Source organism: Sciurus carolinensis, chromosome 6 (genome assembly GCF_902686445.1).
Source record: "Sciurus carolinensis chromosome 6, mSciCar1.2, whole genome shotgun sequence".
Classification (NCBI taxonomy): domain Eukaryota; kingdom Metazoa; phylum Chordata; class Mammalia; order Rodentia; family Sciuridae; genus Sciurus; species Sciurus carolinensis.
The window spans coordinates 62,653,636-62,671,700 of NC_062218.1; the positions used below are offsets into that span (position 1 = coordinate 62,653,636).

At 35.5% G+C, this 18,065-nt stretch overlaps 1 protein-coding gene across 10 annotated transcripts in view; it reads right to left on the bottom strand.

The window, feature by feature from the left end:
* The window catches only part of Bdp1 (B double prime 1, subunit of RNA polymerase III transcription initiation factor IIIB), a 109,482-nt gene that overhangs the window by 64,365 nt on the left and 27,052 nt on the right, over nt 1–18,065 (bottom strand). For 8 of the 10 annotated variants that reach the window (XM_047556018.1, XM_047556024.1, XM_047556022.1 and 5 more), the window contains 4 exons: nt 6,152–6,307; nt 4,128–4,305; nt 1,795–1,886; nt 347–542 (listed from right to left, as the gene is read on the bottom strand). In XM_047556018.1, coding sequence (XP_047411974.1) covers nt 347–542; nt 1,795–1,886; nt 4,128–4,305; nt 6,152–6,307 — 622 coding nt within the window. The remainder of the gene's footprint in view (nt 1–346; nt 543–1,794; nt 1,887–4,127; nt 4,306–6,151; nt 6,308–18,065) is intronic. The other 2 variants (XM_047556020.1, XM_047556019.1) reach the window with 1 other exon arrangement.

Genomic DNA, 18,065 nt, shown 5'->3' on the forward strand with positions numbered 1-18,065 from the left:
TTATATTTTAGAGGGAAGTTTTCAACATTTTATTCTATTTAAGCCAATATTAAAAGTCATTTACTTAACTATCTTTTCAAATGGAAAGGGTAATTTAAATATTCATGGAGAAATAGGGAAAAAGCAAGTTCAAATATGAGGGAAGGTGAAAGCAAATTATCAATCATGTAAATGCTCAAAATCTAAAATGGTTTTACAATTAGCAAAACTGCTATGAAATTTTGACCATAAATTCAATAACCAATGCACACAAACTGTGCAGCCATTGTTGTTTTTAAAAGGAATGAGAGGTTTATGTTAAGATTTATGTACTTGCTTAACACAGTGTAAGAAAGAATGTACTTACATCTCTATCAACACAGGATTCATTTTCATTATTCTGTATATCAATCCCAATTTTTTCCTGTGATTCAAGAATTTCTTTTCTTTCTTCAGTTTTCTCTATATTTGGCTTTGGCCTTGGTAATCGGCCCCTTACTGGTCGTGAAGGTCTAAAAGCCTTTGGTTGATTATCTTTCTGCAGACAAGTTTTTTCATTCAAACTAGAACCACGAAGAAATAAAATCAATGTTTAATCTGAAGTTACAAACTGTTTTTTTCCATGATACGAATAAGAAAATCATTCAGAATATAAAATAATTCACAGATATCCTCAAGAACATCTTGAAAGATATTCATACCTCTAATCCTACTCTTTTGAGCAGACATAATTCTGGAAGCCTGACTATAAAAAGCATTTTAAAATCAACTTTTCATTACAAAATTGTCAGCCAGGTATGGTGGTGCACACCTGTAATCTTTACTACCTGGGAAAGTGAGGCAGGATTGCAACTTCAAGGACAGCCTGGGCAACTTGGTAGACATTATCTCAAATTCAAATAAAAAAGGGGCTGGGCTCAGTAGCACATACCTGTAAACCCAGCAGCTCAGGAGGCTGAGACAAGAGGAATGCAAGTTCAAAACCAGCCTCAGCAAAAGCAAGGCACTAAGCAACTTAGTGAGACCCTGCGTCTAAATAAAACACAAAGGGCTAGGGATGTGGCTCAGTGGTCGAGTGCCCCTGAGTTCAATCCCTGCTACCCACCCCCCCAAAAAAATCAAATATAAAGGGGATGGTAAGGTAGAGCAGTGCACTTTTCAAGCTTACGTGAGGGTCTGAATTCAACCTCTAGCATCACAAAAAAAAGGGGAGGGGGGGACTTGAAAAAAATCTACATCTACCAAGGATGTGACATCAGTATGCCGCATACAGGATACTACTATATGTTATACAATTCTAGGAAATTAGTCCCAAATTGTGGTATAAATTATACCACCTGAAATAGCCCAGAACCTATTGGTTAAAGTCACATTGGGGGGCTGGGGAGATAGCTCATTCAGTAGAGTGCTTGCCTTCTAAGCACAAGGACCTGGGTTTGATCCCCAGCACCAAAAAAAAAAAAAGTCACATTGGAGTGAAGCTGTTATAGTTCTCCACATTGAGTTAAATATTCTCTTCTGAAATCCCTTACTATAAAATTTTTCAGAAACATTACCTTAACCATTCATTGTATTTAACAACACTTTGTGAACATTACAAATGTAATTGTTAATTCAGTGGGCCCAAACCATAATTTTTATTTACCATGTCAAGCATAGAAAATGTTACTAAAATGTTTCATCACCACCTATTGTTGAAAATGGACTTAAAGTACAGTAGATAAAAATAGTATCAGATTCTATCAAGTAGAAAACAAGTGATTAGAATAATTCCTAAAAGTTAACACACTTTTGTATTAGCTTCTAAGTACTTACTTAGACATAGTTTCAGCTTCAAGGTTCTCTCTTTCTGTATTCTCCATTTCAAAAGAGTTACCTGAATTCATTTTATTTTTTTCCATGTGATTCTGTGAATTGAAATTTTACAGTTAACCTACTAACTACTTAAAACCTCAAACTTTGTTAGAAAGAAACTAATTAAAACAATGCAATTTCATTTTCTGTATTTCTACCAGATTTTTTAATAATCCTAAATGCAAATGAGAATATTATAAAACAGATAATCTTATTCATTATTAGACAGTCCTTGTCAATATGAAGAGTTTTTAAAATGTTCATATTCTTTGACTCAGGAATATCATTGTGAAGACCCTATTTTAATAAATTAAATGGAAAAAGATGTACACACCACAATGTTCACTGGAACATTATGTAAAATACCAAACACTGCAAACAGATAAATTTTCCAAAAATGAATAAATAGCTAAATAAGGTCAGTTAAACATCACTGATAAGAGTATCACAGAAAACCATGTTTTCTTTTTTTTTCCCCCATACCAGGGATTGAACCCAGGGGCACATTACCACTGAGTCACATCCCCAGCCCTTTTTTTTTTAAGTTTTATTTTGAGATAGGGTCTCGCTAGGCTACTTAGGGCCTTGCTAGGTTGCTAAGGCTTTCCTCAACTTGCAATCCTACCTACCAAGTAGCTGGGATTACAGGCGTATACCACCATGCCCAGCAAAAAACATGTTTTCAGAAGTAGTTTAATAACATGAAAAAAAATTTGTGAAATGTTAAATAGCAACAAGATATAAAATTAAATTCATACCACTACTAAATTTTATAAAAGAAAACCTACGATGATAAATGTGAAAAGACTGGTTGGATCTGGACAACGAAATTACAACTAATTTTCATTTTAATTTTTAGATCGACCTGTATTTTCCAAAATTTCTAGATAATAATAAAGCTATATGAAAACAAATTGACCTCCCTGCCAAAAACAAAAAACCTGCTAAAAAAGGTACTTAAGAGAGAAAAAATGTGATCAGTGAATGGTGGCACACACCCGTTATCTCAGCTACCTGGGAAACTAGGCAGAAGGACTGCAAGTTTGAGGTCAGTCTGAGCAACTTATATAAACTCTGTCCCAAAATAAAAAATAAAAAGAGCTGGGAAGGTAGCTTGGTGGTTCAAGGCCCTTGATTTAATTCCCAGTATTTAAGAAAGAAACTTGACCAATGTTTTAAAGAGTGATTTAGCCAAAATTAAAACTTTTGTAACATAATTTTCAGAGATAAAAGGAAATGGGAACATTCATTTAATCCTAATAGCAATGTAAACAGATTCTTTCTGACAATGCCTAAGAACCACAAAAATATTTTAAATATTTTGAACCAATAATATAATCTCCATGACCTATAAAATATTCTTGTTTCCTTAAGAAAATCCTACTTACAAAATCATTTGCTTTTATTTTTAAAAATTAAAGAAAAAAGAAATGCTTAGGCAAATCAATAATGTTAACCCAATGCATTTTACTTTTATATTTTTAATTTTTGTTCCAGGGATTGAACTCAGGAGCATTTACCCACTGAGGCACATCCCAGTCCTTTTTCTTTTATTTAGAGACAGGGTCTCGCTGAGTTGCTTAGGGCCTTGCTCAATTGCTGAGGCTGGCTTTGAACTTGAGAACCTCCTACCTCAGCCTCCCAAGCCACTGGGATTACAGGCATGTGCCACCACGCATGGTCTAATACATTTTTAAAAGTTCAATTAGACCCAAGAAGGTATATATGAATAGCTTCTGAGAAAAAATGTTTTAACTTCTGCATTCATACATAATGTTTTCATACACAAAGTTCATTAAGCACAAATAGGAAGGTGACTGCTTATATTTAGATAAAAGTATTGTAGGTATAACTCATAGGCAGTTTAAAAAATATTTTGAATAAAACTTTTATGTACATAACCAAAAGATTTTTCACCACTGAGGAGGTTTAAAATGATATGTCCCCTGGTTCTAAAGAAAATATGTAAAAGGGCTGGTGTTATAATTCAGGAGTAGAGCATTTGCCTAGCATGTGTGAGGCACTGGGTTCAATTGTCAGCACCACACATACCAACAAACAATTAAATGAATAACTATCCACTGACAACTAAAAAATATATTAAAAAAAATAGAAAATATGTAAACAGGAGACTAATAAGATAGAAAGAAACCTAATGTTGATGTGTAAGTTCTTATATCTTTTAATATCAGTAACAGTCATCTGTAATTACAAGCTGAATATTTTTATTACCAACTACTTAGGAAAATTTTTTATTTTATAATTTTAATTCCAGAATGTCTCTTATGTCATACCTTGTCAACTGAAGTTTCTGAACATGAATTCTTGCTCTCCGCATCTGTTTTGTTTCGTAAAAGAACTGATTTCTTCCCAACTGCTCTTGATAGATTCGGTTTAGGTTTCTGGAGTCGACCTCTCAAAATTGGTTTTACATTTTCTACTTGATCGGTCTCCCTAAAAAAATTATTTAATCTGTAAACAACATGCAGTTTTGTTCAAATAAAATTCTTAAAGATTTTTAAATAACCCTCTCAGAACCAGAAAGAATTCCTTTGAAAGTTTACTTACTGTAAAAATGGCACAGAAAACTGAGAGACTAACTTGTTGTATCGATGTACAAATATACAGCTGAGCATCAATAATTAGAGTAGGTAGTGGTATTAACATATGAATAAACAGGTAATTGAAGCAAAATCCAAAAACTGATTCTAAAACATATATTTCAGCACATAATAAAGGTAGCATCTCAAAACAGGAGAAAATGAAATACAAAATACAGTATTTTAAAAAACAGACAAAATTAAATAAATGGTAATGAAAAAAATGAATAACATTGAGAAAAAAGCAGAACTAGTTCCATCCCTTATAATGTGCTGACAATATACGCTAAGTAGATCAAAGATTTAAATATTCCAAACCAAGAAACTCACATCACAAGGCAAACCACCCTAAAATATAAAGAGCTCTTACAAAACAATATCAAACTTTAAAAAACTGGGCAAAGGATATATAAAACTCACAAAAACAAATTAATTTTTAATAATGGGTTTTAAATGTAAAGAGATCCTCAAAATTCCTTCTCAAAAACAAAAGTACAAATTAAAGGTAGACTAAGAAGCCGGGAACAGTGTACCACACCTATAATCCAACTATTTGTGAGGCTGAGGTAGAAGGACAGTAACTTCAAGGCCACCTCAACTTAGTAATAACTATCTCAAAATAAAAAGGTTGAGAATATAGCACAGTGGTAGAGCACCTTACTAGCATGTGTGAGTCCCTGGATCCAATCCCCAGTACGAGAGAGAAAGAGAGAGAGAGAGAGAGACAGAACAAGGAAAATTTTTATGAAAAGACAAGAAAACTGCAAAATATTATGTAAAAGTATTCTACCATTAAAAAGAGCAAAAAACAAATGCATACTAGCTTTGAGTACACACTTTTAAAATCTCTCTTAAAATAATGTAAGAAATAAACACTGGTAACTTGTCAAAGTGAAAGGGGACAGGGTGAAAGGAGATGTTGCTCTGTGCCTTTTCAGTTTTTACTTATTTATTTCTTTTCTGATACTAGGGACTGAACCCAGAGGCACTTTACCACTGAGTCACATGCCCAGCCCTTTTTATTTTTTTATTTTGAGACAGGGCATCGCTAAGTTGCTTAGGATCTTGCTTGGTTGCTGAAGCTTTGAACCTGCAATCCTCCTTCCTCAGCCTCCCAAGCTGCTGAGATTATACATGTGTGCCACCACACCCAGCCATTTCAGTTTCTGATGTTTGAACCTTATGAATGTATTACCTATTACACTGTGGTGCATGCCTGTAACACCAGCAACTTGGGAGGCTGAGGCAGGAAGACCCCAAGTTCGAGGACAGTCTGGGCAAATGAACCAGAGCCTGTCTCAAAATAAAAGGGGCTGGAGATTTAGCTCAGCAGTAGGTTGCCTTGGGTCCAATCTCTAGTTTAAAAAAAAAAATGAACTACTTTTGACAGAAATAAAAATAACTCAAAGCTCATACATGAGATATAAAAAGAATCTTTGTATAGTAGAATATAAAGTAAAAAACCCTGATGTAGCACTAACAGACCACAGTAAGATTACAAAAGAAGTAGTCCAGATGTTAACGATCCCTTGTAATTCCTGGATAAAATGATGCTATAATTTAAGAACCCATTAAGGGTTGGGGGGTATGGCTCAGTGGTAGAGGCTTGCCTGGCACTTGTGAAGCCCTGGGTTCAATTTCCAGGATGGGAAAAAAAAAAAAATTTAAGAATCTTATTAAAATATGAAGAAAAAAATCCTATCATATAAAATACTTACAGTGATTTATTGTTCAGGTCAACACTTCTTTCTCCTGTACTACTCTCAGCATTATTCACCTCACATGATGTTCTAATTCCAACTTCTGATGGAAGAAAATCTGAAGTGCTTAGTTCTGAAGACTCAGTTGCTAAAAGCATGGTATCTTGTTGATTACTATGGAAATGAAAATATATTAGCAGAAAATAAATTTCTAGTAATACATATTTCATACTACTTAAAAGATTTTAAAACAGATAATATCAACACTTAGGGAAATGATTCCTCATTATGGAATAATTAAAAGTTGTTATGCTGGCTTTTCTATAATACTTCTTGCCTTATGTTATAAAGACCTGTACCTTCAGAGAAAGTAGCCACCATATACAAATAAGTTTGGGAGAGCCCAAGAAGTGTCAAAATCAAAATCTATTAATTCGAAGGGATTTGCAAATCAAATGTGGGTGTAAAATTACAGTAATATTTAGGAATTAGTTCTCATTAAAATTTTATATAGGCAGTCCTTGCTTTGTATGGGACTGCCAACCAAAAGTCATATAAAATGAGGACACAGTTTCCATGAGCAAAAATTGCAGTTAACACTACTATGCAAAGCAAGGATTATTCTATTAAGAAATATATCAACAAACAATAATATAACTGATGGTCACAAACTACCTAACACTGTTTCAACACATATTAATATTTAGTCTTTTTTTTTTTTTGCCTATTTTTTCTACTAAGTGTTTTTTTTTTTTTCATATTGTATCAATAAGAGTTCATTAAGAGTTGTCTACTTGCTTTTATTAGCCAGCTATTACATCTAAACCTCTTAATCAATAACTTGTCTTTTACTTTCCTTATGGACTCTGTTAACAGAAGTTATTTTTTGCTCCAAGTGTTAAGAAACTCTTGACATCACAAAGATATTATCCCACATTTCTTCTAAAAGTTTTTTAAAGATTTTTTTTATATGTATAGTCCTTAATTCATCAGGAAGTTAAAAGGCAGGGCAAAACAGGGATCTAATATTATCTTTTCCCTATCTCAGCACACTTAGTTCAATCTTTGCCCACTAATTTCTAAAGCTACCTCTACCCTATAAGATACCCAAATGTCTTTTCCTAGATTAGATATTCAGTTCCATTGAGTAAATTTATCTATGCCTGTATCAGTATCACAGTGCTTTACTTGAACTTTAGAATAAATCATAATATATTCCCTCTGCACAGCTGCTGTTTTTCAAAACTGTCTTTACCATTCATAAGTCTTAGCTTTTACAGACAACTTTTCAATCAACTTACTGTTTTCCAATATCAGTTGGGATTTTAACAATTATAAGATTGTTCTTTTCCTCCTATACTAGAGTAAGTGGTAAGTATGGTTTTGTGCATAATTTCTGAAATTAGATTTATCTTTGAAGTCACATTTTAAACTATCAACTGACAGTTGGGGGTATGGCTCAGGGGTAAAGTGCTTAGCATATGAGAAGCCTTGGGTTCAATCTCTAGTACCTCAAAAAAAAAAAAAAAAGTATAAACTGATGAGAACAACAAACAACTGAGAATATATAATTCCACCAAAATCAAGTATCTAGAACAGATTCATAGAAAAGGCAGATTAGAGGTTACTAGGGGGTGAGGGGAGATGGGAATTACTACATAGTTTAGAATTTTGGTTTGGAAAGATAAAAAATGTATTAGAAAAAGTGATTGGTACACAAAAATAAGTGTAATTAATGCTACTGAACTGTACACTGAAAAAATGGTTAATTACAGCCAGGCACAGTGGTACACACCTATAATCCCAGTGGTTTGGGAGGTTGAGGCAGGAGGATTGTGAGTTCAAAGCCAGTCTCAGCAACTTAGCAAGGTCCTAAGCAACTCAGTGGGACCCTGTCTCTAAATATGTGATGGGCTGACAGATCTGACTCCATGAGAATGTTATAGGCCACACTCTAAGAGGAATGACTAAACAGACTCCATTTTGCTCTGAGACTCCATGTTATGTAGGAAATAAGCTTCTCCCATGGGAACACCACACCTCTGTGCCCATCATCAGTTACTTGGTGTGACATGTTGAATAAGATACAATGGCAACTCCTATGTAGTAAAGAATTGCTCTCTTTTGATTCCTATTGCTCCTAAACAATGTACCATGTAAACAGTGATTGTGTGGATGTTAGTAACCATTCTTTAGTTTGTACCTAGGTAAGGGTCAGTTTGACCCACTTCCCCCTCTGTCGATGATCTCATGATGTTAATGTGTAATTTCTAATCATAGCAACAGACACTTATGATTAATGTAATTTTTGGTATAAGAACCCCTACAACCTTGCAGTCGGGGATGTTCTCCCAATAGCCATTTTCTGGGGCATTGTGTGAGACAGTCTGACGGCTGGCTTAATAAAGACTTTCAAATTTGGACTTCTCAGTGGTGAACAGTCTGTTCTTAAGTTGTGCCCCATAAAAAATAAAATATTAAAAAAGGCTGGGGATGTGGCTCAGTGATTAAGTGCCCTGGGTTCAATTCCCGGTACCAAAAAAACAAGGTCAATATAGCTAATTTTATACACACACACATATATAGATATATATGGAAATATACATACATATATATATTATATACTACAGTAAAAAGATAATACTCAAGAAAATGAAAAGAACTCAATAATGAAAATAACTCCAGGGATCCAAGATGGTGGACTAGAGGGAGGCTGCGTTCCTTGTTGCTCCCTAACTCGGGTTTCAAGCAGATATATCTGTCTCTTGGTGAGGGAGTTTTTGCTGCTTATTGATCCCCTGATGTCTACCCCATTTGTCTACAGCAATCACCTGTATTCATCCACAGCCTATTGATGCCTCTTTGAGTGCAGATTGCTCACTGTCAGGCGCCTATCATCCACCATTTGCCTGCCTCTTGCCTGTCCATCGCCTGCCTTTCACCTATCCATCATCCACCAGCCGAGGATCCCGATCATCCGACGACAGTCAGCAAACTGACCGCTGACCGCCAGTTGAGCGCCAGCTAACTGCTATTGCCTGGAACTTCACTGTTACAGTATCTGCAGGTTTGGTTACACGAGGCTGTCGCCATTTTCAGACAATGGCCAGGCCACGTAGGATCCCTGGCCGGACTGGCTGAGCCCCTTCTCCTGGATCCCTCAGTCCAAGTGATCACTCCCTGCCTCTGGGGCCCTCACATCCACTGAGTACTCCCCACCAACAGGCCTCACAGACCAACTGACTGCGCCTATCACCAGGATCCCAAGACCGAATGACTGTACCCCGCCTCCAGGATCCCCCGACCACACCAAACACACCCCAACTCCAGGACCCCTGCCTGACCAACCACACCCCGCCTCCAGGTCTTCCAGCCTACCACGTCCACACCCCAAGCTGCAGCTCCCCACCTGCCAACACATTTGGAAGTCAGAGCGGCCATCTTGCATAATCCTGGAAGCCATAACTCCGATCTGTAGGTGGGGCAAATCCCATCCTGAGACGCCTGCTAGAGACTTGAAGCTCATTGTCAGATACCTCTCATGCATCAGGCTACTGAAGACTGGGAGGTTTGAGTACTATATGACTATCATAGTGTAGATTTTCTTTTTTCTCCTTATTGAATAATTTTAAGTTTTTATGTCTTTACTTTTCTTACTCTATTTTATTCATCTGTTCCCTCAGAGGCTCTTTCTCCCTTTTTGCATGCTAACAACCAATTTCTTTTGATTACACTCTCATGCTTTCTATTATCTAGAATTTCTGAATATTCTTTTCTTAACCCATTAATGGCTACATCCTACATCCCTCTGCATCCTCTTTGTCCTCCATTAGAAACTGCAGACATTATTGCAAATCTATTTGCTATACTGAAGGCAATAATTGAACTCATTCTGTTTATTATGACAATATTGTTAATGTCCTCATAGGAGCTATTTGGTCTAGGATTGCATAATGTCTGAACTGGGCACTGCTAATATTGATCTCCCCCTTAAAGAAAAGGTTTTGGAAACCTATAGGGTCACTATAAGCCTATAGGGGGGAATCTGCAATACCCCAGAGCTGCACTGCTAGAGGGGAAGATACATAAACAACATGAAAGAACAAGGGAAGAAAATGATCCAAACAAATCTAGATTCTATATTAATAGAATCCAGTGACAGTATAGAAGAAATGTCAGAAAAGGATTTCAGATTATACATGATTAAGATGATTCGTGAAGCAAAGGATGAGATAAGAGAGCAAATGCAGACAATGAATGATCACTCCAATAAGCAGTTGAAAGAGCAACTGCAGGAAGCAAAAGATCATTTCAACAAAGAGATAGAGATTCTCAAAAAAAAAAAAAAAAAAAAAAAAAACGGAAATCCTTCAAATGAAGGAAACAATAAACCAAATAAAAAACTCAATGGAAAACATCATCAAAAAATTAGACCACTTGGAAGACAGAACCTCATAAAAAGAAGACAAAATATTTAATCTTGAAAATGGAGTTGCCCAAACAGAGAAGATGGTAAGAAATCATGAAGAGAATCTCCAAGAACTATGGGATATCATGAAAAGACCAAACTTAAGAAAGAATTATCGGAATTGAGGAAGGCACAGAGAAACAAACCAAAGGAATGAACAACCTATTCAATGAAATAATAGCAGAAAATTTCCTAAGTCTGAAGATTGAAATGCAAAATCAAATACAAGAGGCTTACAGAACACCAAATGCATAAATCACAACAGATCCACACCAAGGCACATTATAATAAAAAAGGCCTAACATTCAAAATAAAGACAGGATTTTGAAGGCGGTGAGAGAAAAGCATCAGATAACATAGTGGGAAACCAATATAGATAGCAGCTCATTTCTCAACCCAAACACTAAACGCGAGAAGGGCCTGGAACAACATATTTCAAGCTCTGAAAGAACATGGTTGCCAACCAGGAATCCATTACCCAGCAAAACTAACCCTCAGATTTGAAGATGAAATAGAATCCTTTCATGATAAACAAAAGTTAAAAGAATTTACAAACAGAAAGCCTACGCTACAGAATGTTCTCAACAAAATATTCCATAAGGAAGAAATGAAAAACAACAATGTAGATCAGCAAAGGGAGGAACTACCTTAAAGAAAAATCCACTCAAAGGAGAAACCAAGTCAAGGTAAAAACCAAAAATAAGCCCAAATGACTGGGAATACAAATCATATCTCAATAATAACCCCTGAACGTTAATGGACTAAACTCATCAATCAAAAGACATAGACTGGCAGAATGGATTAAAAAGAAAGACCCAACAATATGCTGCCTTTAAGAGACTCATCTCATAGAAAAGGACATCCACAGACTAAAGGTGAAAAGATGGGAAAAAACCTACTAAGCACATGGACTCGGTAAAAAAGTGGGGGGGGTTCCATCCTTATTTCAGATAACGTGGACTTTAACACAAAGTTAGTCAGAAGGGATAAAAAAGGACATTTCATACTGCTTAAGGGAACCACAAATCAGGAAGCCATAACGATAGTAAATATTTATGCCCCAAACAATGGTGCATCCCTGAACATCAAACAAATCTTTCTCAATTCCAGGAATCAAACAGAACACAATACAATAATTCTGGGTGACTTTAACACACCACTGTCACCACTGGATACATCTTCCAAACAAAAACTAAACAAAGAAACTATAGAATTCAATAACACAATCAAAAACCTAGACTTAATAGACATATATAGAATATTCCATCCATCAATGAGCAAATTCACTTTCTTCTCAACAGCACATGGACCCTTCTCGAAAACAGACCATATGTTATGCCACAAAGCAGCCCTTAGGAAATGAGATACTACCTTGTGTTTTATCAGATCATAATGGAATGAAATTAGAAATCAATGACAAAATAAAAAACAGAAATTATTCCAACACCTGGAGACTAAATAATATGCTATTGAATGAAACATGGTAACAGAAAACAACAGGGAGGAGATAAAAAAATTCTTAGAGTTCAATTAAAATGACGATACAACATATTAAAATCTATGGGACACTATGAAAGCAGTACTAAGAGGAAAATTCATTGCATGGTGCTCATTCAAGAAAAAAATGAAAAGTCAACAACTAAATGACCTAACATACAGCTCAAAGTCCTAGAAATGAAGAAGAGAATAACAGCAAAAGAGTAGAAGACAGGAAATAATTAAAATCAGAGCTGAAATCAATGAAATTGAAACAATAGAAACAATTCAAAAAATTGACAAAACAAAAAGTTGGTTCTTTGGGAAAGTAAACAAAATAGACAAACCCTTAGCCACACTAAAAAAGAGAAGAAGAGAGAAGACTCAAATTACTAAAATCCGTGATGAAAAAGGAAATATCACGACAGGCACCACTGAGATGCATAACATAATGAGAAGCTACCTTGAAAATCTGTATTCCAACAAAATAGACACTACCGAAGACATTGACAAATGTCTAGACATATTCCTCTCCCAAACTGGACCAGGAAACATACACAATTTAAACAGATCAATGTCAAGCAATGAAATAGAAGAAGCCATTAAAAACCTACCATCCAAGAAACGTCCAGGACCAGATGGATTCTCAGCCAAGTTCTACAAGACCTTCAAAGAAGAACTCATTCCAATACTTCTCAAAGTGTTCCAGGAAATAGAAAAGGAGGGTACCCTACCAAACTCATTCTATGAAGCTAATATCACCCTCATACCCAAACCAGGCAAAGACACAAAAGGAAAGAAAATTTTAGACCAATATCCTTGATGAATATACATGCAAAGATCCTTAACAAAATACTGGCAAACTGTATCCATAAACATATTAAGAAAATTGTGCACCACGAACAAGTGGGGTTCATGACAGTAATTCAAGGTTGGTTCAACATCCGTAAATCAATAAATGTAATCCATCATGTCAACAGACTTAAGGATAAGAATCATATGGTTATTTCAATTGACGCAGAAAAAGCATTCCCCAAAATACAACACCCCTTCATGCTCAAAACACTAGAAAAAATAGGGATAATAGGAACATACCTGAACATTGTAAAGGGTATTTAGACTAAGCCCACAGCCTACATCATTCTTAATGGAGAAAAACTGAAAGCACTCCATTAAAACAGGAACAAGGCAGGGATGTCCTCTTTCACCACTTCTATTCAACATCATACTTGAAATACTAGCCAGAGCAATTAGACAGACTAAAGAAATTAAAGGGATATGAATAGGAAAAGAGGAACTTAAGCTGTCACTATTTGCTGATGACATAATTCTCTATTTAGAGGATCAAAAAAACTCCTCCAGAAAACTTCCAGACCTCATCAATGAATTCAGCAAAAAAGTGGGTTATAAAATCAACACACATAAATCTAAAGCATTTTTATACACAAGTGATGAAACATCTGAGAGGGAATCGAGGAAAACAACTACATTTGCAATAGCCTCAAAAAAAATAAAATACTTGGGAATCAATCTATCCAAAGAGGTACAAGATCTCTACAATGAAAACTACAAAACATTGGAGAAAGAAACTGAGGAAGACCTTAGAAGGGAGAAAGATCTCTCATGTTCTTGGATAGGCCGAATTAATATCAAAATGGCCATACTTCCAAAGGCACCATGCAGATTTAACACAATTCCAATTAAAATCTCTATGATGTTTCTCATGGAAACAGAAAAAGCAATCATGAAATTCACCTGGAAGAACAAAAGACCCAGAATAACCAAAGCAATCCTGGGCAGGAAGAGTGATGCAGGGGGTATCACTATACCAGACCTTAAACTCTACTATAGGGCAATAGTAACAAAACCGGCATGGTATTGGCACCAAAAGGCACAGGTAGACCAATGGTACAGGATAGAAGACACAGAGACATACCCACATAAGTACAGTAACCTCATACTACACAAGGGTGCCAAAAACTTACAATGGAGAAAAGATAGCCTCGTCAACAAATGGTGCTGGGAAAACTGGAAATCCATATGCTATAAAATGAAACTAAACCCCTATCTCTCACACTGTACAAAACTCAACTCAAAATGGATCAAGGATCTAGGAATTAGACCTGAGACCCTTCATCAAATAAAAGAAAAAGTAAGCCCGAATATCCATCATGTTGGCTTAGGACCAGACTTCCTTAAGACCCCCATAGCGCAAGAAATAAAAGCAAGAATCAATAAATGGGATAGATTCAAACTAAGAAGCTTTTTCTCAGTACAGGAAACAATCAATAATGTGAAAAGAGAGCCTACGGAGTGGGAGAAAATGTCTTCCACACACACTTCAGACAGAGCACTCATCTCCAAAGTTTATAAAGAACTTAAAAAACTGTATACACAAAATACAAAGAATCCAATCAATAAACGGACTAAGGAAATGGGCAGACACTTCACAGAAGATACACAGGTGATCAGCAAATATATGAAAAAGTGCTCATCATCCTTAGTAATTAGAGAAATGCAAATTAAAACCACACTAAGATTTCATCTAACTCCAATTAGAATGGCTATTATCAAGAACACAAGCAATAGTAAGTGTTGGTGTGGATGTGGGGGAAAAGGCACACTCATACATCTCTGGTGGAGTTGCAAATTGGTACAGCCACTCTGGAAAGCAGTATGGAGATTCCTCAGAAAGCTTGGAATAGATCCACCAGTTGACCCAGCTACCCCAACCCCTTGGTTTATACCCAAAGGACTTAAAATCAGCATACTACAGTGATGCAGCCACATCAAAGTTCATAGCAGCTCAATTCACAATAGCTAGATTGTGGAACCAACCTAGATGCCCTTCAATTGATGAATGGATAAAGAACTGTGGTACATATACACAATGGAATATTACTCAATCATAAAGAACAATAAAATTATGGCATTTGCTGGTAAATGGATGAAGCTGGAAAATATCATGCTTAGTGAAACAGGCCAATTCAAAAATCCAAAGGCCGAATGTTTTCTCTGAGAAGTGCATGACAATACATAATGATGGGGGGTAGTGGAAGGAAGAGAAGAATGAAGGAACCTTGGATGGTGTAGAGGAAAACGGGGTGGAAGGGGGTAGGTATGGAAAAACAGTAGAATGAAACAGATAGTATTACCATATATATATATATATATATATATATATATATATATATGATATATATGTATGATTACATGAATGTCATGAATATACATTGTATACAACCACAAAAAGGAAAAGTTGTACCCCATTTGTGTACAATGAATCAAAATGTGTCTGAAAAATAAAAAACATTTTAATAAAAAAGAGGGAAAAAAAAAAAAAGAAATGAACTCAAACCACAAATCCAAAAAGATCAGAAAATACAAGGAGAATAATTATAAAAAAAAAAATCTTGAGAAAGAACAAAGCTAGAGGCCTCATTCTCCTTGATTTCTAAACATATTACAAAGCTATAGATCCTATATGAAAACAAAGAAAGGGCTGGGGATGCAGTTCAATGGGAAAGTGTCCCTAGGTTCAATCCCTAATACTGGGGGGGCACGGAGAAGGACAGACAGACACACAGACACACACACACACAAAACAGTATGATAGAGGCATACAGACAGACATACAAATCAACTGAACAGATGGAGTGCAGAAATAAATCCTCGCATGCACAAATTATGTTTGATAAGAGTACCAAGACCATACAACAGGAAAAGGAGAGTCTCTTCAACAAACAGTGGTGGAGAAACTGGATAACCACTCATATACTAGAGTCTTACACTCTACACACACGTATGCAAAATTTAAAACAGGTTAAAAATTTAAACATAAGACTTGAAACTATAAAACCCCTAAAAGAAAACTTCATAACATGGTTTTGGCAATGCTTTCTTCAATAATACACCAAAAACATAGGCCACAAAAGAAAAATTAGATAAAAAGAACTGTATCAAATCAAAATATTTCTGTAAACAAAGGAAACACTCAAGAAAATGAAAGAGGAACCTAAGAAATGAAAATTTTGTTAATATCCAAAATATATAAGTAACTTTTATAATGATAAGAAAGAAAAAAAACTTTAAAATGGACAAAGGATTTAGCAGACATTTTTCCAAGGAACACAAATAGCTAAAAAATATGTGGAAAGGTGCCCAGTATCACTAATTATCAGAAAAATTCAAATCAAAATGAGGTATGACATGCAAACTGTTAGGATGCCCATAATCGAAAAATTCAAAAAAGATTTTTTTAAAAAAGTATTCACAGGATGTAAAACATTTGGAACCCTTCAAAACTGGTGGTGGGTACATAAAATGGAGTAACGGGTACTAGAAACAATAAGGAGAGTTCCTTAAAACCTTAAAATTAGCCAGGCACAATGACACATCCCTGTAATCCCAGTGACTCAGGAAATTGAGGTAGGAGGTTCAAAAGAACTTAGCAAAGTCCTAAGTAACTCAGTAAGATCCTATGTCAAAAAAAATAAAATAAAATAGAAAGAAAGAGAAGAGAAGAGAAAAGAAAAGAAAAAAGAAAAGAAAAGGGCTAGGGATGTGGCTCAGAGTTTAGGCGTCTCTGGAACCAATGCTCCGATCAATAAAAAAATTTTTTAAAAAATGCTAAAAGTAGAATGATTCAGCTATCCCAGTTCTGGGTTTTCACTAAAAAGGACTGAAATGAGGATCTCAAAAAAATATCTGCACTTCTATTTTCACTGCAACATTATTCATAATAGTTAAGAGATGGAAACAACCAGAAATGTCCATTAACTATTCATGAAAATGTTGGTTTATACATGCAACAGAATTTTATTTGGGTGTAAAAAAAATAAATTCTGTCATATGTACAACACAGACAAACCTTGAAAAAACTAAGTGAAGAAAGCTTGTAAATGAAGTAAGGTAATCATAGAAGTTAAAGAATAACATGGATCCACTTATATTAGGTCTCCAAAGCAGTTAAACTTATACAAACGAAATAGATTGGTGGTTGCCAAAGGCTGGGGTGAGGAAAAAATGGGCAGTTGCCATCCAATGACTATAGTGCTTCAGGCATGCAAGACAAAAATATGTCACAGATCTGTTATATTACACTGTTCTTATAATTAATAGTATAGCACTGTACACTTAAAATTTCTCAAATGGGGCTGAGGATGTAGTGGTAAGAGCACTTGCCTAGACTATACAAGGCTGTAGGTTTGACAGCAGCTCCTCAAAAATAAATTACATTTTAAAACACACAAAATAGGAAACATCACATTCAATCTGATGAAACTAAAGAAAATCTTCTACCAAAGCCAACGATCTTTATCTCCAGTCCCAAAGAGAAAAATCTTCATAGAAACATATAAGAGTGTGTAGGGCCCTGAGTTTGATCTCCAGCACCAAAAAAAAAAAAAAAAAAAAAGTATGAACCCATGCAAACGCTAACCAAAAGAAGGTTGAAAAGGTGACAAAGGTACAATCAGAAAAAAGATCAGTATCAGTCAGGCACAGTGGTGCATGCCTACAGTCCCACTACTCAGGAGGCTAAGAAGGAGCATCACAAGTTCAAAGTTAGCTTTGGCAACTTCATGTGAGCCTGTCTCAAAATTTTTTAAAAATGAAATTAAAAGGACTAGGAATGTAGTTCAGTGGTAGAGTATTCCTGGGTTCAATCCCCCAATAATGAAAAAAAAAAAAAAAAAGAGAGAGAAAGAAAAAACAGAACAGGATAGTATAAAATAAGAGATTTCACCAAGATTATATGATAATCTTAAATATGTATGCAACTAACAACAAAATTTCAAAATAAATGACATAAAAACAAATAGAACTATACTAGGCACAGTGGGACACAACTGTAATCCCAGCAACTTGGGAGGCTGAGGGAGGACTGTAAGTTTGAGACCAGCCTCAGAACCTGTCTCAGACAAGTCAGACCCTGTTATCAAAATCAAATAAAAAGAGTTGGGGATACAGATCACTTGTAGAGTGCCC